General features: G+C 42.0%; 1 protein-coding gene across 2 annotated transcripts in view; it reads right to left on the bottom strand.

The window, feature by feature from the left end:
* Positions 1 to 23,074, bottom strand: part of SCARB2 (scavenger receptor class B, member 2) — a 131,732-nt gene that overhangs the window by 82,300 nt on the left and 26,358 nt on the right. Inside the window, exon 2 of one of the 2 annotated variants that reach the window (XM_006885302.1) lies at positions 10,137 to 10,298. In XM_006885302.1, coding sequence (XP_006885364.1) covers positions 10,137 to 10,298 — 162 coding nt within the window. The remainder of the gene's footprint in view (positions 1 to 10,136; positions 10,299 to 23,074) is intronic. The other variant, XM_006885303.1, reaches the window with a different exon arrangement.

Raw genomic sequence — 23,074 nt, 5'->3', positions numbered from 1 at the left:
GGTTGGCGCAGGATAGAGCAGGGTTTAGAGCTGTTGTGCATAGGGTCGCTATGAGTCGGATACGACTCGATGGCACATAACAACAACAACAACAACATGTATAATATTACATTGTATGTTAGATGCCATCACAGTTGAGTACAACTCATAGTGATCCTATGAGCAAAAAAAGGTCTGAACCCTGTTTATCCTGTGCCATCCTCACACCTCCTGACACACAAGAGCCCACTGCAGCAGTCACCGTGTTGATCCACCTGGTTGAGGGTCTTCCTCTTCTTTGGCAACTGTCCACCCTTCCCAGCATCATGTCCCTCTCCAAGGAATAGTTCCTTTGAGCAACATGTCCAAAGTATGTGAGGCAAAGCCTCATCATTCTTGCCTCCAAAGAGCACTCTAGCTGCACCCTCCTGTACTACAATTTAGCATCCATTCATCAACCCGTGAATTATTATTAATAATGCCGCTACTAAGAAAGCATCCATTTTTTTATTTTATCATGACATATTGGTCCAGCTGCAAGAATTTTTATTTTCTTTATGTCAAGGTGTAATTAATAAAGAAGGCTATATTCACACAAAGTATATATGAAGGAAATTTTGAAGTTGTAAAAAATAAAATGGAATGCTTGGATATTGATATCCTAGGCACTGGTGAGCTAAATGGGGTGTTATTTGACACTTTAAATCTAAAAAACATATGCTCTTCTATGCTAGAATTGACATATTAAAGAGGAAGAGCATTGCATTTATCAGTAAGAAGAATATTTCAAGATCTATGTTGAAATGCAATCATTAGTGACAAATAATACTTATTGACCTATACTAAAGACCAGTTAATATGATTATTAATCAAATTTACATATAGTCCAGATGAATTGTGGAAGGAGATTGAAGCCATCATCCATGGGGAAAATATAAAGGTCATTACAAAGACAGTGAAGAAAGAAAAGACCAAAATGGATGTCAGAAGAGACTCTGAAACTTGTATTGGAATGAAAAAAAAGCAAAATAAGGGTAAAGATGCCCAACGTAAGAGAGCTGAACCAAAGATTTCAAATGAGGGCTCAAAGGTGGGCTCAAGGAGACAGAGAAAAACACTATAATGAAATGTGGAAGGAGCTAGAGTTAGGAAACTAAAAGAGAACACACTTGGTATTTCTCAAGTTGAATGACTTGAAGAACAAAATCAAGTTGAGTCACAATAATGAAGGACACTGTGGACAAAATCTTGAATTCTGCAAGAATCCTCAAAAGAAGATGGACAGAATATACAGTCACTGTATCCAAAAGAATTGGTCAACACTGATCTATTTCCTATGGATATAACATATGATCAAGAACAGCAATACTGAAGGAACAAGTCCAAGCTGCACTGAAGGCACTGGCAAAATATAAAGCCCAAGGATTTGGTGGAATGCCAAGTGAGGTGTTTCAAAGAAACAGATGCAACCCTAGATGTGCTCACCGTTTTCTGCCAACAAATATGGAAAACAGCTACCTGGCCAACTGACTGGAAGAGAACCCTATTCATTTTCACACTCAAAAAAGGTGATCCAACAGAATGCGGAAATTATCAAACAATACCCTCAATATCACAAGCAAGTAAAACCTTAAGATTACTAAACAAATAGCTGGAAAATTACATCAATAGAGAACTTGCTAGAAATTCAAGCTGGATTCAGAAGAGGCTGTGGCACAAGGGAGATCATGGTTGAATCATGGCTGAAAACAAAGAATATCAAAAAGATATTTACTAGTATTTTATTGATTATGCAAAAGCATTTGGCTGTGTGAATCAAAACAAACTATGACTGACATTGAGAAGAATGGGAAGCCCAAGATACTTAATAATGTTCACTGTGTAACTTATACATAGAATTAATTGTCCAAATGTAAAAATGGTTTAAAATCAGAAAAGGTGTGCATCAGGGTTGTGGCCTTAACTTCATACCTATTCACTCTGTTGCTGTTGTTGTTGTTATGTGCCGTCGAGTCGTTTGCTGAGTACAACAGCCCTAAACCCTGCTCTATCCTGTGCCACTCTCACTGCCTCTGACACACCCATCCCGATCACCCCAGTCACTGAATCAATCCACCTCATAGAGGGTCTTCCCCTTCGGCGCTGTCCCTCCAACCTACCAAGCATGATGTCCCTCTCCAAAGACCTGTCTCTCCTTGCAACATGTCCAAAGTATGTCAGATGAGGCCCCAGAATCCTTGCCTCCAAGGAGTAGCCTCGTTTAACCCTCTCTAGGATGAATCTGTTTGTTTTCTTGGCAGTCCATTGTACATTCAATACTCTTCTCCAGCACCACAGCTCAAAGGCGTCAATTCTCCTTCTGTCCTCCCTAGTCAATCTGTATGCTGAGCAAATAATTTAAAAAGCTGCACTATGTGAAATGAATGTGGCACCAGAAGTGGAGGAAGACACATCAACAACTTAGGCAATGACACAAATTTGCTTGCTGAAAGTGATTAGGACTTGAAACACTTACTGCAGAAGATCAAAGACTATAGCTTGTAATATGGATTATATTTCAATATGAAAAAATCACAAATCTTCAACAGTGGACCAACAGGTAGTATTATGATAGATGGAGAAATTATTTAAGTTGTTTATAATTCCACTTTACCTAGATCCACAATCAATCCCCTTGGTATCAGCAGTCAAAAAAGCAAAAGATGTGTTGCACTGGGTAAATTCGCTCTCAAGGACCTCTTTAAAAGTTTCAAAAACCAAGAATGTCAGTTTAAAGACTGAGATGCTCCTGATGCAAGTCATGGCATTTTTGTTTCCTACATCTGAAAGGTGGACAATGAATAAGGATGACAGAAGCATCAATGCCTTTGAATTGTGGTGTTGGTGAAGAGAGAGTATTGACGATCCACGGACTGTCAAAAGAACAAACAAACCTGTCTTTAAGGAAGTACAACCCGAGTGACCCTGAGGGTCAAAAGTGATGGAACTTCATCTCATTCACTGTTGTCTGGAGAAGCACAGTCCTCAGAGAGAAACGTCATGGTGAAAAAGGGAGAGGGTCCGTGAAAGAGACGAAGACCCTCTGGGAGATGGACTGGCACAGTCACTGTGTAAGCGTGATAGAGATGATGAGGCTGATGCAGGACAGGGCAAAGTTCACATCTACTGTTCACAGGCTTGCTCTGAATCCTAGTTGACGTGATGATACTTAACTACAACTGCAATAGCAGTAACAAAGAAATGAAAAGATTTTCCTTAAATTGATCAAGAAGCATTCATAATTAATACTGACTGGAATCTGCAAACGTTAGAAGAAAGAAGGACTGGTAGTTGGGAAGTATGGCCTTAGTGATAGAAATGACCCAGGGAAACACATGATAGAATTTTGCAGATTAGGAGAGAGACTCTTTCCAAATACCCCTTTTCAGAAACATAAACAGTAATGATATATGTGGCTCTCATCAGATGAAATACAGTAATTAAACTATGTATTCCTGTGAAAAGAGAAAGTGAAAAAACTGTATGATCAGTCAGAACAAGGCCAGGGTCTGACTACAGACCAGGATATTAATTAATTACTCATATGCAAGTTCAAGTTGAAACTAAAGAAAAAGAAAGCTCAGCCATAAGAGCTAAAGCATGATCTTCTGTAAGTTGTTATGTTGTTATGTGCCGTCGAGTCGCCTGCGACTCATAGTGACCCTATGTACAACAGCCCTAAACTCCGCTCTGTCCTGTGCCAATCGCACTGTCTCTGACATTCCCATCCCAATTATCCCAGTCACTGAATCAATCCACCTCATAGAGGGCCTTCCTCTCCTGCGCCGTCCCTCCACCCTCCCAAGCATGATGTCCCTCTCTAAGGACCAGTCTCTCGTCACAACATGTCCAAAGTATGTCAGACGGAGCCTCAGAATCCTTGCCTCCAAAGAGCCGCCCGGTTTAACCCTTTCCATGACAAATCTGTTTGTTTTCCTAACAGTCCTTGTAAACCTATGTGATCTTCTGTATAGCCCTGCTAAATTCAGAGACCATCTCTAAAGAATAGATGTGTGATGCACTGAACACTCATGACCAAGGACGAGAGTTACCGAATGACATCAAAGCTATCATATACATACTCAGTAGACACAGCAGTCAGAGATCAAAAGACTTGGTCTCTGGCAATCATGGAACTTCCAGTACGTTGAGAAGAAAGACACACAAACCAATTATTAAAATGCATTTAATCTCTGTTCTAAAAAATACAAATAGCAGGGTGAGAATATATGAAGCCAGGGAAAGTCTCAGAAGGAGACAGCATTGAGGTTAGTACAAGGTGAAGTGCCGCATTGTGATGCGGGGAAGTTTGCTCTTAACTGAGGGAAGAACATGTATAACGGCATGGGAGTGTGTCTGGAGATGTGTAAATAATTTAGGTAGGCTTGTATTGTTCAGTACAGTAGCTAACTCTTAACTGCATGTCGTAGTCTATTGATGATATAAGGGGTTAACCATTTCCCTGTTAACCAAAGTTGGAGGCTCAAGCTCACTCAGAGATACTTCAGGAGGAAAGCCTAGTGATACGCTTCTAAAAAAATCAGCCATTGTGAAAGAATTTTATTTTTCAAAGAGAAGAGCGAACTGGGGGTGAGGTTGGGCAGGGAGAAAAGTGCAACAACGAATGAGTGGAAATCCAAAGTTTCTGTAAACTTTCATCAAAATTAATAATAATACTACCAAAAGAAAAAAATCAGCCACTGAAAACTTTCTGAAACACAGTTCAGCTGTGGCACATGTAAGGTCACCATGAGTCATAATTGACATGTTGGTTAATTAGTGTTACAAGGGGTCATGACACAATTAAAATTATGACTAGTCTTAAAAGATGTGCTATAAATGTAAATTAAAAATACAAAGTGTCTCATAAATAATTTTTAATATTGATTACATGTCAAAGTATTATTTTGTATATACTGGGTTAAATGTTATATGCCATCAAGTTGGAATTGACCCATAGTTGAACCTTGAGTGCTGGTTTTCAGAGACAGTAAATCACAAGGGAAGAGACTGCCTGTCTTTCTCCCAGGGAACAGCTGGTGAATTTGGACCTGGAGCCTTTGGGTTGGCAGCACAGTTTCTTACCGTCAGGCCACCAGAGCCACTTAGGTTAAATAAAACACAGGATTAAAATAAATATCACTTGCTTCCTTTTACCTTTTCAATGTGTCTACCAGAAAATTTTAAATCGTGGCTCACATTCAGTTTCTACTGGACCACTCTGGATTAACAGATAAAGTTCTAGGTTGAAAGTGCCAAAAAAACCCCATTATTATAGAGTCTCTGAATGCCAAACAAGTAGAGTCACTAGAAATCTGAGCAGGGAAGGAGATGGAAATGTCAGAAATGCCCTCTGGGTAATCACTCTGGGAACAGAGTGTAGGAAAGATGAGGGCCAGTGGAAAAAACGGTGGAAAATCCAGGATGGAAGCTAACTAGACACGGTCAATGGCGGGTCAACTTGCTTTCCAACCTACTATAACTGCTCTCAGGGCTCTAACTCACCACGTGCCACGGATCCAGTGGGAAGTCTGGTGAAGCATATGGATGATTTTTCGGACAAATGCTTTTTAATACCGAAAATAGAATACCCAGGATTACAAAGAAAGTAATTACATTAAAATATAGCTATCATTAAAAAAATCTATATGGCAGCATGTGTGCTTTGCTAGCACCTAAAATAACACTGTCAGAGCAGACAGAAAGATGACTGTAATTCCAGAGTATTTATGAATATGCATGATATTTTGAGCAATAGCTTTAAGGAGAACTGGCTGTGTAACTGCCACCAAGAGTGATGAAGTCACAGATGCTGCTAACACTACGTGGCTTGTAGCACGCATTCATACTTGAAAGAAATGTGTAGCAAGATGTTAGTGAAAAAAAGATGTCATGTTTTCACACCTAATTTTCCCTAACAAACTCACTCAGGGACTTGTGGATCTCAGGTCAGAAAGCTCTGGAAGCTGTTTCCGGGCTTTTCTCAGGAGTCAACTGGTTAGAACCAAACAGTTGCCATGGGCTCACTTCCCATGGCAACCTCATGTGTGTCAACCCATGTGGTTCAGATTGGCACTGAGCTCCACAGGGTCGCATAAGTTTTCAGAAGTAGATTGTTAGGCTTTTCGTATAAACAGCTTCTGGATGGATTAAAATCCTCCAACTTCCAGTTAGTACCTTAATTGTTTGCACGATGCAAGGAACTCAAGTTAGTTAAAGCCCAAGTGGTTTGTTTTGTTTTGGAGACTTTTTTCTCCCCATTACCTTCATGTAACCAATACGGCCTATCTTTACAGTTCTTTAATTTGATTTGTATAGACTAAGATAATCGCCTTAGATAATCGAGCATAGACATAATTATGAGAACTTATTATGAGTTAGATGAGAGTTCTGGTTGCTTAGTCCACAGGGAGTTGTGTTGCTAAGCCAGTCCACCAGGGGCACAGCCTCAGAAACGAGACCAAAGGTACCATAATCTGGAACCAATTCAACAGCAGTGCTTTTTTAAAAAATCATGTGTTAGATACAAAGTAAAGGAACAACCACGGCTTAGTGGTAGAATTCTTGAATTTCATGCAGAAAACCAGAGTTCGATACCCTGCCAAGTAAGTACAAACTGTACCACTCTGTCAGTGAAGGCTTGAGTTGCTACAATGCTGCCTGGTGTTCAGTGAAGCTCTGAGGTTCAAGTGGACTAGCAAGAAAGGCCCTGTTAAAACTGGCCAATGAAAATCTCAAGAGATCCCAGTGGTCTGATCTGCAACTGATCATGGTGCACAATGGAGCAGAGTATTGCTATAAATATGGCTGCTGTGAGTCAGGGTGTGATGTGACAATGGCTAGTAACACCGACATGTGCTAAGCGCTTGTCCAAGCACTTTAAAAACATTGACTCGGTGATGAATCTTCTAATCAGTCCTATGGTGGATGGTCCCGTTTTTATGCTCATTTTATAGATAAGAAAACTGAGGCAAAGAGAAGGAGTAACAAGCGGAGGAAGGATTTCAAACAGGCAATCTGACTCCATACCCAACCCATGAGCAACCAATGCAGGGTTTCTATCTTAAAATTCTCGGCACCAAAAATAGTGCTGATAAACTATATGTAAATGATTCACCAAGAAACCATTTATTGTGCAATCGATAATGACAGAATCACAAGGCATTAAAAAAAAAAATTAGCAGTTCTCAAGAACAAAAGATCCTGGCTGCTTCCTCCACAAAACTTTAAAAAGTGATGATCTGAAACTCTCCCTAAATCACCCAAGGCTTCAAACTAGGACTGACAAAGAGAATCCAAGAGCTCTGTCGCAGCAGGTAAGTGCTTGTCTGCCCACCAAAAAGTGAGGAGTCTGAACTTAGCAACTGCGCAGGGAAAGAACCCTGGCCGTCTGCGTCCATGAGTACAGCTCTGGAAACCGCATAGGGCAGTTCTACCCATCCCACAGGACTGCTAGGGTGCAAAACTGACTCCACAGGAACAGATTTAGGCAAAGAGTCTCACACAGTCTCAGAACTCAAACTCACTGCTGCCAGTCAGCTCTGACCCATAAATGATCTTCGTTGTACATCGCAGTGTGGGGAGTCTGCTCATCTTTCTCCCTTGGAGGAACTGGTGGATTTAAACCATGTGCTGTGCAGCACAGTTCTCTGGCCTGTGCCACCAGGGCACCTAGCTTCCTGGTTCGCATTCACACGAGGGAGGAGCAGGAAAAAGAATATGAAGAGACATAAAGGACCTTTCCTAAACTGAGGCCCACAAGCAGTAAGAAGTTCCTTGCAGAGCAGTAACTAATTCTGGAAAGTGGTTTAAGGCTAGGTATGTACTGAAAGTGATAATGAGAGGCCCTAAAGGTAATCAAAGGACATCAAGGACAACCCTCAAAGGATCACGGATGGGAAGAAGCTCTTCAATGGCTTAATAATGACATTCTGGAAACAACCCAAGTGTCCATCAGAGCATGAGTGGATAAACAAATTGTGTCTACAATGGAATATTATTCAGCCATAAGGAGAGATGAAGCGCCATTCTAATACATGACACTACAAGGCCTTGAAAATATTACATTAAGTTAATAAGCCAGATACAAAAGAACAAATATGGCATGACCCTACCCATATGAGATTTCTAAAACCAACAGCAACAAAAAACCAAACCCACTGTCCTCAAGTCAGTTCTGACTCAAGAATACGCTCCATCAAGTTTCTAAGGCTGAAAAGACTGTTTTTGGGTTTTCATTTAAAAAACATTTTCTCTTTATTTACATTGATTCAGTGACTGGGGTAATCAGGGTGGGTGTGTCGGAGACAGTGCAATTGGCACAGGACTGAACAGGGTTTAGGGCTGTTGTACATAGGGGTGCTATGAGTCGCAAGCAGCTCGACGGCACATAACAACCACAACAACTCTGTGTTTCATTCCTGTACACTATGCTCTACACCATCTTTCCTATAAATATTAACAGGAAGAGGCTGCCTATTTTTCTCGTGCTGGTGAGCTTGAACTGCCATTTAAGCACTGGTTAGCTGCTCACTACTTAAATGCACATAGACCAAAGTAAGTAAGTGATTAATAGGGGCTCGGGCCAGGGGGAAGTGGGGAGTGATTGCATTATGGATTTGGAGTGAGCAAAAAGTTTTGGAATGAATATAGTGGTTTTGGCTGTATAACATTGTTGTTGTTGTTAAGTGCCGTCGAGTCGTAGATGACTCATAGCGACCCTATGAACGAAAGACCTGAACACTTGTATAACTTTCATTGTTTCTCTAAGTTCATAGAGTTTCTAGAGGCAAACTATTTCGGAAGTGGATGCCACTCCTGCTTCCAAGCTTGTTTTAATTGAGGAGCTCCACCAAACACTGTCCATAATGGATAACCATTATCACATTTGAAACATCAGTGTCACAGTGTTTAGCATTACAGTAACTACGAGTTACCTCTGTACAGCAAATGGACAGACCAGTGCTATACCACTCAAAAGAATGTTTGACCAGAAACAATTAAAACCAGGCCTGAGGGCTGCAGATTAAAATCACCCACCTTTGGCTTGGTGGCATAACTTTCTATCCACTAGGCCAACTGAGATCTCTCCTTATTGTTGTTGTTATTAAGTGCCATTGAGTCGTAGATGACTCATAGTGACCCTATAAACAAAAGATCTAAACACCTGTATAACTTTCATAGTTTCTCCCAGTTCATAGAGTTTCTGGAATGTCACAAGATTGTACACTTAAAAAAGGGATGAAATGGCAAATGTTAGGCTGCCTTACTTTTATGCCTTACTACTGGCATTCAGAAAATAAGGAGATGCATTGCACTGGGAAAATCTGTGGTTAAGGACCTCTCTAAATTATTAATGATGTCAGTTTGAGGACTAAGGTGTGTCTGATTCAGGCCATAGTCTTTCTGATTACTTTCTATACATCTGAGAGCTGGACAATGAATAAGGATGTCAGAATAAGAATTGACACCTTTGAGCTGTGGTGTTGGAGAAAAGCACTGAACATTTTATGGATGACCACAAGAACAAACAGATATGTCTTGCAGAGGGTGCAGCTGGAGTGCTCTTTGGAGGTAAGAAGGATGAGGCTTCATCTCACATACTTTGGGCATGTGGCTAGGAGGGGCTATTCCTTAGAGGAGGACATGATGCTTGGAAGGGTAGAGGGTCAGCTAAGGAGAGGAAGACCCTTGACCAGGTGGAGTGATATGGTGACTGCTGCAATGGTCTCTTGTTGGGAAGTGTGAGGATGACACAGGATAGAACACGTTCAGATCCTTTGTTCATAGGGTCGCTATGAGTCATACTCAACTCACTGGCACCTAACAACAATAACAACATGTATTTTACCACAATAAAATGTTAAAAATAAATGGCAAAAGATGTAAAATAACTATATTCTGTGATTCAGGAGGAAGTAGCTCCATTTCTGAACATAACACCATCAAACTCAGCCTAGTCAAACAAAGCTGTGGTCTGCTAGGCACACGCACGCACACACACACACCCCACCCTTCTAACCAGTGGCAGCATCTAAGACAGAATAAAATCCAAATCTGTGTTCTCTACACAGCAAGCAGCACCATGCTTTCCCAGAGGGACAGTGTGGCAGGGAGACTTGCCTGTAGGTGTATGGCCCCACTTCTATAACCTGAGGGATCTCCCCATTGAGGATTTCCGCTGGATTGGTGACGTTGAAGAAATAGAACTGGGTGTACACGGGCAGAGGAGGCTTCTCCCAGGAGTCAAAGGCTTCAGAACCATTCTTTAACACGATATTCTAGGGGAGAAAAGCAGAAGGGTTATTATTTACAGGGATTCAACAGAAGTTTCCAAGAACAGGGCCACGTCTTACACCAATACAAACCTCCCACTCGCTGCTTTCTGCATCCACAACCTTCTTACAGGGCCACATTAGGTGGTTAAGAAACAACTGTTTTCAAACCACATGACTTTAGCATGTGACAGGATATAAACTGTTAGTAGTTGAGTCCTCCAATTTGATAAAAGCAACTTAAGGATAAAGCACTGCCATCCAGTTAATTCTCACTCATGGTCACCCTCTATCAGGGTTTCCAAGGTTGTGAATACTGATAAGAGGAGATAGCCCATTCCCTCCACTCCCGCCACTCCCCATAGAGTGGCTAATATATGCGGAACTGTCAACTTTTTAGTTATCAGTACAACACAATCCACAACCAACTATATACTGTTGTTGTTAAGTGCCATCGAGTCGCAGGCGACTCATAGCGACCCTATGAAGGAGAATCCTTGACACTTGGGTGCCTTTCATCCTCTCTCCAAGTTCATAGGGTTTCTAGAGGCAAGCTATTATGGAAGTGGATGCCACTCCTCCTTCCACGCTTGTTTAATCGGGGAGCTCCACCCCACTCTCAGTCCACATTGGGTAGCCAACCATTAATGCATTTGACACATCCGTGTCACAGGGTTCAGCCTCACAGCAACCACAAGCGACCGCAGGACAGCAACTTGTACACCAGGGCTATACGACCTAGAGGAATGTCTGAACAAAAACAATGAAAGACTGGCCTGAGACCCACCTTTGTCTTGGTCACATCGTTTTCTCTTCACTGGGCCAGCTGATCTCTCTCTCTCTCTTTCTCTCTCTACTAGGCCTCATTAATTTAATGCTGTTGTTATTATGTGATAACAAGTCAGAGCCAATTTACAGATGACCCTCTAGTGAGTTTTCAAAGTCAGTAAATTGCACAGGAAGAGACTGCCCATCTTTCTCCTGTGGAACAGCTGGTGAATTTGAACTCCACACCCTTGGGTTGGCAGCACAACTTCTTACCCACTAGGCCAACAGAGCTCCAATTTAATGACAGAACTCTAATATCAAAAATAAAATAGTAATCTCTGTAGGAAAAAATATAGTTCTGGAATAAGTTAATACAGTAAAAACCTAAGAAAGTCCAAGCAGAGGCTGTTATTTGGAAGATTGGAAGCAACTTCACATCTAGTAGTTGGCCATGCCACAAAATGCTAATGACTATAGCTTTCTAGAAAAAAACCTAAAGGAAATTCACAAAATCCCTAGGCCCAGTTCCAAGGACAATGAAATTTAGAAAAACAGGACCCATTTAACTCTGAAGCAAAAAGGAATCTACCTACGGCTAATGCTAACCAAAGGCTAAAGATAAAATTTATAGTAGAAACTGACAGCAGTCTTTGCCCTATATCCTTTTGTAGACTAACTCTGAGAGCGGGATATGGAATGTGGATAATATCAGCCTTTCCCATGAACATTTATAAATTATATATCTCTCTATATCTATAATAATTTGAGAAGCTACAGCTAGAACTTGGAAGCAGGAGTGGCATCCAGTTCTAAAACAGCTTGCCTCCAGAAACTGTACAAACTTTGAGAAACGATAAAAGCTGTACAAGTGTTCAAATCTTTCATTCATAGGGTCACTATGAGTTGTCTATGACTCAATAGCACTTAACAACAACAAGAACTAGAACAGGACATAGACAGAGAATTGACAGATGTTCAAGCTAGATTTACAAGAGGCTGTGGTAGCAAGGATTTCATTGCTGATGTCAGATATATCCTGGCTGAAAATGAAGAATACCAGAAGAATGTCTATTTGTGTTTTATTGACTATGTAAAGGCATTTGATTGTGTGGATCATAACAAATTATGGCTAACACTGAGAAGAATGGGAATCCCAGAACACCTAACTGTGCTTATGTGAAGCCTACACCTAGGAGAGCTCTGGTAGCCTAATGGCAAGAAGCTGTGCTATAATCCTGAAGGCACACGGTTTGGGGCCATCAGCTGCTCTGCGGGAGAAGGATGAGCAATCTCCTCCTGTGTGATTAATAGCCTCTAAAAACCCGCCAGAGGGTCAACTATGGGTCAGTTCCAACTCCACCGTATATAACAACAACAACAGACTATATGTAGAAGAATGTGGGTAGCATCAAGATTGGAAAAAGACTTATCAACAACTTGAGTTATAATGATGATATAACTTGGCTTGCATAATGTGGAGATGACTTGAAGCACTTACTGAAGAAAATCAAAGGCTGTATATAGGCCTTCAATATGGATTACTTCTCAACATCAAGCAACAAAAATCCTCACTACTGGGTTGATAGGCAACATCATGATACACAGGAAAAGACCGAGGTTGTTAACAATTTTACTTAGATCCATGATCAACATTCATGGTAACAGCAGTCAAGAAATCAAAAGATCCTCCGTCAAGGATTTCTCCAAAGTTTTAAGAGCAAGGACATCAACTGAAAATCTAAAATGCACCTGATTCAAGCCATGGTATTTTCAATTGCTTCCTATGCATTTGAAAGTCGGACAATGAATGAGGATGACTGAAGAAGAACTATATCTTTGAACTGTGGTGTTGGAGAAGAGTACTGACTATCCCAGGGATTGCCAAAAGAACAAATCTGTCTTGGCCTAAGAGCAACCAAAGTGCTCCTCAGAGGTAAAGATGGTGAAACTTCATCTCATATACTTTGGCCATGCTGCCAGGAGAGACTGGTCCATGGAATAAGGCCATCATATTGAGAAAGGAAGAAGGTTAGGGAAAGAGAGGAAGATCTTCAACAAGACAAGACAGACACAGTGACTTGTAACAGGGGGGTTAAGTGTATCAGGGATTATAAGGATAGAACAGGATAGGGCAAGTTCAGATCTGCTGTTCACAGGGTTGCTATGAACGGTAGTCAACGTGATGGCACCTGATGACATATGCTCAACATATGCTCAACCGAGGAGGGATGGACATCTAGAGCATGCTATGCTGTTGTGTGTGCCATCAAGTCAGAATCGACTCATAGCTCACCCTCCAGCAGGTGACCCTTCAAAGACTGTAAATTGCATAGAAGAATACTGGCCATCCTTCTCCTGCGGAGCAGTTGCTGGATCCGAACCATGTGCCTTTGGGAGTGCAATGCAGCTTCTTACCACTAGGCCACCGAGCTCTCTGGAGTATGCCATGGTGCTGTCTACTTTCCTGCTGATTTATCAGTGACTATATTTGTTGTATCTCTTCACTAAGTGTGACTGGATTGGCTTTGCATCATTCTAGGCATGAACCCACATTCTGATTACAAGAGGAGATTATTTGTTTGGATTTCATTTTACTTGGCTTCTGATTAAATTCTGATGGAATCAATAATTTAAAAAATCCAATTGAAATTGTATTAGGAAAATCTGCTCTAAAGATGTCCTTCAAGGGGTAAAAACCAAAGATATCAATTTAAGGATATGGTGCTTAGGACCCAAACACCCATACATGGATTCAAAAAGCCAGACAACAAGTAAGGAAGAACAAGAAGCGCTGATGCCCTTGAATGATGGTGGTAGTGAATAAGACTGAATACGTCACGGACTACCAAAAGCACGAACAAAATTGTCTCCCGGGAGAAGTACAGCCAGAATGATCCTTACAAGCAATGAAGACAAAACTTTGTCTCATGTATTTTGAACATGTTATCAGCAGGGACCAATCCCTGGAGAGTGACATCATGCTTGGTAAAGCAGAGAGTAAATGAAAAAAAAAGAGAGATCCTCAATGAGATAGAATTACAAAGTGGCTGCAACATGGATTCAAACGTTACAATTGTGAGGATGGGGCATGACTAGCTAGTGTTTTGTTCTGTTGTACGTAAGGTCTCTATGAGTCACCATCAATTTGACAGTCCCAAATAACAACATCATATTTGTATCCAAACAACACAATGCTGAAATATTTTTAGATACTAATACTAGCACTGACTTACAATCAGTTATGGTCAGGGCTGTATCTTGCCTCCATATTTATGCAATTTGTAAGCTGAACAAATCATTTAAGAAACTAGGCTCTAGGAAGAAAGAAGGTGGCATCAGGATTAGAGGAAGACTCATCAATAACTTGTATTACGCAGATGACACAACCTTGGCTGCTAAAAGAATGCTTGCTGCAGAAAACCAAAGACTACAAAAAACCCAAAACCAAAACCAACAAAACCCAGTTATGGTGTTAGGGAAGAGTCCTGAATATCCCATGGGCTGCCAAAAGAACAAACAGATATGTTCTGGAGAAAGTGCAGTGAGAATGCTCCTTAGAGCAAGGATGGTGAAGCTTCACCTCACATCCTTTGGGCATGTTGTTGGTAGGGGCCACTCTATGAAGGAGATATCATGCTTGGAAAGGTGGAGGGTCAGCAAAAGCCATGAAAACCCCCAAAGAGATGCAGCAAAGAGCTCAAGTTTGTCAGAGATGATGAGGATGGCACAGGATAAGACAGCATTAAGATCTGTTGTTCGTAGGGCTGCTGTGAATTTTACTCTATCAACAACAGAAACTGATTATTACAGAGTTCAAATAAGATGAATGAAAAAGACATTTTTCTCCAACAATCAGGACCCAGCTCCAGACTTCCTGAGTGAATTGAACCCCAGCTATGCTGGTCCACTAGGGCTCCCCTCCAAGCCAATCCCCTGTGGCACTCAGCAGATTAATCAGAATTTCAAATCATAAACACATACTTCACAGTCTAAGCTGTTTGCAGGGAAGCAAGGATTGAGTCATTCTTGGACAGCAGTGGAAGGAGTCTAAGTCAGAGGCCCTGCGAGGGTTCAATGTTAATGCATGAATGACTCTGGAGACTGTTGTTGTTGTGTACTGTAGAGTCAGAACCAATCCATAGCTGACCCTGCGGTGGGTTTTCAGAGGCAGTTAATCACAAGGGAGGAGATTACCCATCCTTCTTCTGAGGAGCAGCTAGTGGCCTCGAACTGCATGACTTCAGGATTGCAGTGCAGCTTCTTGCCAGTAGAGCTCACTCTGGACCCTGTTGTTGTTGTTAGCTGCTGTCAAGTCGCAAGCGACTCATAGCAACCCTATGTACAACAGCCCTAAACCCTGCTCTGTCCTGTGCCAATCTCACCATCTCCGACACACCCACCCCAATTACCCCAGTCACTGAATCAATCTACCTCATAGAGGACCTTCCCCTCCTGCGCTGTCGCTCCACCCTCCCAAGCGTGATGTCCCTCTCCAAGGACCTGTCCCTCCTTACATGTCCAAAGTATGCCAGATGAAGCCTCACAATCCTTGCCTCCAAAGAGCAGCCTGGTTTCACCCTCTCCAGGACAAACCTGTTCATTTTCTTAGAAGTCCATGCTACATTCAATACTCTTCTCCAGCACTACAACTTAAGGGCATCAATTCTCCTTCTATCCTGCCTAGTCACTGTCCAGCTCTGATGCATAACAAGTGATTGCAAAGACCATGGCCTGTATCTGGAGCGCCATAGTCTCCAGAGTGACACCATTGTTCTTCAGTACTTTGAAAAGGTCCCTAACAGCAGATGGGAACATCACAATACTAGTACAGCTTTTATCTAGTCTACCATGCTACCTCTGCATATAACATTTTTATTAAATGGATTTATTAAACATTTTTATAGAAGGAGTCTCTCTCCTATAAAGTATACACATAGCTTCCTAAAGCTAACACTAACTATGAGACTCGGTCATTGCTATTGAGTCAGAAGCTCCCTCAGAGCTGCTGGTGGATTTGAACCACCAGAGAGGAAAGGCCTTTGGGTTGGCAGTACAATGGACTACGCCACAAGCATTCTCTTTAACTATGAGAAGGCCTAACATAGGGGCTCCTGAGTGAGACAAGAAGTTATGCACTCGCTTCTCACCAAAAGGCTGGTGGTTCCAGTTCATCCAGAGGCACCTCAGAAGAAAGTCCTGGTAATCTACTTCCCACAAATCAGCCATTAAAAACCTATGGAGGACAGTTCTATCCTGACACATATGTGGCACCATGTGTCTGAACCAACATGACAAAGGCTAGTTTATTTTACTGTAACATGTAAATAATTGCGATTTCTAGAGGATTTTGAAGGGAGCACTAGTGGCTTGGTAGTAAGGAGTTGCGCTGCCAACACAGAGGCATGTGGCTCAAATCCACCAGCTGCTCTGAGGCAGAAAGATGAGCAATCTCCTTCATCTGATTTACTGCCTCTGATAACTCGCTAGAAGGTCATCTGGGAGTCAGTTTTGACTCGACATTACACAACAACAGAGGGTTCTGAGGGCCTAAAGAGATTTAATAAGGTGGTCTGATTTCATTAAAATAACAAGCTTTTTAAAGTCTGCTGTTAGGGACCTCTCCAAAGTACTGAAGAGCAATGATGTCTCCCTGGAGACTAAGGTGCGTTTGATACAGGCCATGGTCTTCGCAATCACTTGTTATGCATCAGAGAGTTGGACAATGACCAAGGAGGATAGAAGGAGAATTGATGCCTTTGAGCTGTGGTGCTGGAGAAGAGAATACCATGGACTGCTAGGAAAACAAACAGATTTGTCCTGGAAAGGGTTAAACCAGGTGGCTCCTTGGAGGCAAGGATTCTGAGGCTCCGTCTAACATACTTTGGACATGTGAGGAGAGACTGGTCCTTGGAGAAGGACATCATGCTTGGTAGGGTGGAGGGACAGCGCACGAGGGGAAGGCCCTCTATGAGGTGGACTGATTCAGTGAGTGGGATAATCGGGATGGGAGTGTCAGAGACAGTGCAATTGGCACAGGACAGAGCAGAGTTTAGGGCTGTTGTACATAGGGTCGCTATGAGTCGCAAGCGACTCTACTGCACATAACAACAACATAACAACAAATTTCCAGGAAGTAGCACAGCAATACTTTCCCTTCCTCCTTGAATATTCCTTAACGTAGATAACCAGTTTTATTCTTTGAGCCCCTAAACTTATACACAGGAATCTCTTAGAGATAAAGGGATCAGGCCTGAAAGTATCTTTTAAGATTTGAGGATAACAGGAATTAACAGGAAGCGCGCGCGCGCGCACACACACACACACACACACACACACACACACACCCAGCATAAATAAAAAAAAAAATATGGGTACTTACTATGACAACATATCAGATTAACTGCTTCTCAAGATAGGCAGTGACATCTGCAAAAAGAGGCATTTCCTCTTCCCTCCCATAATATTCCCCACAGTGCTGAGGGCAAAGCAGTTTCTGGAGAAGTATGTGCTGAATCAATTAAACACAGTACTAGAAAATACATACACTGGCTTCGTGAATTGATGCTCCTGAATTGTGTTATTGACAAAGAACACTGGCTGCCCAAAGAACAAACAAATCTGTCTTTGGAAAAAGTGCAGCCACAACGACCCTTGGAAGGGAGGATAGAGAACATTTTGGATAGGTCATCAGGAGGAGTTCTGCGTTGAGTGGGTGTGGAGATTGAGACAAGATAAGATAGAGGTGTAGTAGTATTAGGAATGTAACTCAGTGTGGGTTTTGTAGAAAATAAAGGCGTTCCTTTGGAAAGGGAGGCTGGGTCATATTGTTAGTGTTGATTACCACCAGTTGAGCTTGACTCATAGTGACCCTATGAACAAAAGACCTGAAGCCTTTCTATAATTATTGTCTTTTCTCAAAGTCATAGAGTTTCCGGAGGCATGTTGTTTAGGAAGTGGATAAAAGTCTGGATTTTATCTGATATACAAAGATGAGTCATGGCATGTTTCTGACTGCTAAATATTATAACAGTATTTATTGAGTCTGTGGTGGCTAGTCCACAGGGAGTTGCACAGTTAACCCAAAAATGGCACATCTCTGGGGGTTCAAATCCATCAGTGGTTCCTTCAGAAAGACTGGCAATTTTCTCTGTAGCTCTGAAAACCCACTAGAGGGTCAGCAATGAGTTGGTTCTGGTTCCACAACAATGAGAGACAGAGATTGATTTGCTGAATATGATCAATGTCAGACACTATGTTGTACTTTATTTCCAACTACTATTGAATCAGATCCAGCTCCTAGAGACTCCACGTGTGTCAGAGCAGAAGAGGATTCCACAAGATTAACTGATTTATGTTTATTTAAGTAGACTGCCAGGCCTTTCTTCCAAGGCATCTCTGTGTACACAAGAACCTCCAACTTCACAGTTAAAAGTAGAGTTCCTTAACTATTTATACTTTAATGGTCTGCAAAGCAAAAGTCAATCCTGCTCATTTTATATTTCAGGAGAATAAGGCTCAAAGAGGACAGAAAACACCTGAGGTTACAATCCCTTTTAGGTGGTAAAGCTAGCCTCCTACCTGGTTTCACTCCTTGGCTCATTCTGCCACACTGTCTGTTTTTAACTGCTCAAGGATAGAGCTTTGTGGCTCTAGGTCACAAGTGTGAAGCAGGGTTTGGCCAGAAGAGAGGTCAATCTGATTACCAGACTGGTGTACAGATTTTCTACATGAGGTGAAAAAAGCCAGTCTTCAATAGTGGTGCTGAGGATGGAAAGATAAGAATGAACCCAAATTCACTGCCTTCGAGCTGGAATAGCCAGAGATGCAAAGCTTTTTGGTTAGTTCCTATGGACTATATTATACCACTCACCCCAGACTTCTTAAGAATAGACAGAGATTTTTCAACAGGCAAACGCCTGTAAAAAATGCAAAAGCTTTCACTCACATCACAAAAAAAGAAAAGTTTCTCTCAAAAAAAATACACTGGAACACAACTAAAAGAATGTAATCAAAGTCACTGAATTATCTAAGCAGAAATTGTTGAATTGGTATACATATTGCTATGGAGATTCTCAACAACAAAAGAAATGTTTTAAAAAATGCACTGATAAATAACAAGTGTTGGTGCAAGGACATAGAGAAATAGGACTCTTCAAGCATTGCTTGTGGGAATGACTATTAGGGAAATAGATTTGTAATTCCTAAAAAAAATTAATCATGAAATTACCATATGATCTAGCAATTACACTTTTGGGTATATACTCAAAAGAACTCACAAAGGGACTGAAAAAAGGCCTTGCACACCAAAGTTCATTGTGGAGCCAGAGATGATGTGAACAATGGTGAAAGCTCTATGCCACTAAAGGAAAGGTTGGAAGTTTGAGTCTACTCAGTGGCACCTGAAAAGAACTTACTGACAATGCAGAAAACTCAGCCACTTAAAAGCCTGGGGTGCCCAGTCTACTCTGATGGACACGGGGTCACTGTGAGTCAGCCATTCAACCACAACAGCTAATGTTCAATGCTCATAACTGCCAAAAGGCAAGAACAATGCACGTGTGTCCGTCAAACAGATGGACAGATGGCCTTCCAATGAAATGTCATTTTCCATAAAGACGAATGAAATTTTGATATTTTCTGCCACCCAGATGAACCTTGAAAATACTAAACTTAAGTGAAATAAACCAGACATAAAAGGACAGATACGACCCTATTACAGGAAAACCTAGGCTAATCTGCTAAGGCACGTGGTAGATTAATTGTGGATACCAGGAGCTTGGGCTGAGGTCTAGGCCTTTATTGGACAGCGTTACAGACTCTTTGGGAATGATCACAAAACATATTGATCACACAATCTCATTGTGCATGTTTCTTCATAAAATAAAATAAAATAAAAGCATTGTAGGATTATTGTAAGGATTAAGTGAAATTTTGGCAGAGTACAAATATGAGAAAGAGCACACTGAAAATGATCGACAAATGGTGACTCTGATCCTGGTTATTCCCAACAGGTATTTACCACTAGTGGTTTGGTCTCAAGAAAAAACAAAATTACATTATTCTCATTAGTCTGCTAGCATATAGAAAATCTAACTCAAGTTAAGCAGTAAGAGAGGGGAAAGAAATGAGCAGAAAGTCTTCAGTAAAAACTCTTCCTTTCAGCTCCTCTGAGGACGTATTTTAGTTTATGCTGAAACAAAAAGGAATTAGGATAAAATTGGGAGTAAACCTAAATGTCCAAAGGAAATGGACAACTGAATAAATTCATAGGGTGGAGTAGACAGCATGAATGAAAAGGATAAAAGACTATGGCTAGATGGATCGACACACTATCTGAAACAGTTTGAGGGAGGTCCTGATGAACAGCACACAACGGGCAGGGTTCTCATCAGAGTTGCTGGGGGTAGTAGCCGCCTTGGCAGCACCTAATAACTATAGGGAGCTCTGGTGGCCTTACACTGAGGAGTCAGTTACACTTCTGACCCAAAGGCAGGTGGTTCGAAGCCACCAGTTGCTCCAACACCACGATGGGCAGTCGTCTGTGAGACCCTGCTGGAGGATCAGCTATGAATTGGTTCAGACTTAACAGAACACACATACACACATGCACACACACACACACAAGCAACACAGAAATTTTTTTAAAAAACTTATCCATGTCCAATAGAAAAAGCAGACAGGAGGGAGAGGATAAGGCACATTGCCACACCCCCAAGCCCAGAGCCTGCATCACTACCATGCCCAAGAGAGGCTGAAGGAGATGTTAAAGGGAGACAAAGCCAAGGTAAAGGACAAGCCACAGAGGAGGTCCTCAAGGTTATCTGCAAAACCTGCGCCTCCAAAGCCGGAGCCTAAACTAAAAAGGCCCCAGCAAAGAAGGGAGAGAAGGTATCTAAATGGACAAGGGGGAAGGCTGATGCTGGCAAAGATAGGATTAACCCTGCAAAAAACGGAGATGTCAAAACAGAGCAGGCACAGAAAGCTGAAGGTGCTGGAGATGCCAAGGGAAGTGTGTGCATTTTTGATGACTGGGTACTTCTGGTGACTATACAGATTGAAACACTCACTTGTTAGCACACAGAACACTTCACTGTTGGGGGGGAAGGGGCAAATGTCACTACTAGTATGTCTCTGAAGCTCAAGTGATGTGAATGAAAACACCTTAACCTTCTAGCTTTGAGAGACTTCCTCCAGAGGAATTCTCTGGTGTTGACACACACTAGAGAACTTGGCACAAATGCCTTGTGGTGTGGACAAACAAAAACCTGTTTTCATGTCATCTTCACTTTCTGCCTTCAGCATTGACTCTCATAAATCCAGAGACCTTTTGGACCTGAAAGATGGGTAATCTCTTGTGCAATTTGGAGTAGTGAAAGTCCAGAGGGAGGTCAGCTATGAGAGTTGGTTCCAAGTCAACACCAGTGGGTGAGTGAGTGAGCTGCTCTGAGGGAGAAAGACCGGGAAATTTCAGTGCTGGAAACCCTAAGGGCAGTCCTTCCTATAAGGGAAGGGAGACAGCTTGGCTACAAAGAGAACTTAATCACATTCTGGCTTCTCCAAAACAAAAACAGGCCTGAAGCAGCCTCAGCAGAGCCAACTCCTAGACAAAGTACCAACGTCAGCCCCCATCATCTTTCTTACCAATGTCGGGATGGATGATTTATTCTGTATTCTGCTCTGAAGTCCTCATTAACTTTCTGACAAGCATCTTATTATGCAGAGTTCTGGTGTGAGAAAAGACTTGCAGTCTCATTTATTTATGAAAGTATAGAAAATAACTTCTGAATCCTGAGCCTCAAGAGTCATGTGTGCATGAACAGACAGTTAATCCAGAGTTCCCCTTGTTTTATTTGCATCCAGATCTTACATAACCAAAAACCCATGTAGCCAAAAGTAAAGCAAAAGAGTTTCCAGAAATGAAAGCAGAACCTTTCCAAAAGGGAAAACCTGCAGCTCTCAAACTTGAGTCAAGTTTGCCCCTAAATTTCAAGTTAAATAAGGAAGTTCAGATAAAAATAAGCATCTAGTAGACTTCTTGGAATCTAATATGTTTGGTTAAGACTTGGCTCCTTGGTGAAACAAAGGAAATGAAAAATTGAACTACAGCAATAAAAACAATCCCCTGACAGGTTTGCCAAAGTTAAAACTGATACACACTGAGCTATAACCTCGGAGACCACAAATAACTGCTTCTGGCCCATCACTGCTTTCTCCTTAGCTACCTGTAGTTAGTCACAGCCGAGTCAGCTCTGACTCACAGTGATCCCACGCACACAGAACAAAACCCTGCCCCCTCCTACATCATCCTCACAATCTCACAATCTCCTCTGTGTTTAAGCCCTCTGTAGCAGTTACTGTGTCACTCCATTTCATTGAGAGTCTTCTCTTTCTCCTAATGTCTTTCTCCAGGGGCTGGCCAGCCCCTCCTGACAACATAATACTTGTCAGCTGAGTCAAAGGCATCCAGGCTTCCATCTCCCTTTGCTGTTGTCAGCTGCCATACAGTGGCTTCTGACTCGTGATGATTCCACGTGAGCAGAGAACTACTGCACAGGGGTTTCCAGGCTGTGACCATTCAGAAGCAGACTGCCAGGCCTGTCTTCTGAGGTGCCCCTGAGTAGGCGACTCCCAACCTCCCTGCTAAGTGGTGGTGGTGGTGGTGGTGTGGTGTGTGCTGTCGAGGTGGAACAACACATAGCCGACCCTCCAGCAGGATTTCAGAGGCAGTTAATCGCATGGGAGGAGACGGTCCATCCTTCACCAGTGGAACAGCTGGTGGCCTTGAACGGCGTGCCTTTAGGATTGCACAGCTTCTTACCACTAGGCCACTAGAGCTCCCTGCTAGTAAGTGGATACTTTATTCTGCTTAAATCTTACCCTCAAGAGTTTTGGCATTTCTCGTACTTTCCCCCCTTTCTATTCCAAAGAGCTGGACATCTACTAAAGATACCTTACTGTAAGTCCTGGGCTAGTCTGTCTGTCTGTGTGTCTCTCTCCGAGAGAGAGAAAGAGAG

Source organism: Elephantulus edwardii, unplaced genomic scaffold (assembly GCF_000299155.1).
Source record: "Elephantulus edwardii isolate Elephantulus edwardi_28Jun2011 unplaced genomic scaffold, EleEdw1.0 scaffold00042, whole genome shotgun sequence".
Taxonomy (NCBI): Eukaryota; Metazoa; Chordata; class Mammalia; order Macroscelidea; family Macroscelididae; genus Elephantulus; species Elephantulus edwardii.
Note: the sequence above shows the minus strand (reverse complement) of the source record. Positions and strands in the feature narration are given on the sequence as shown.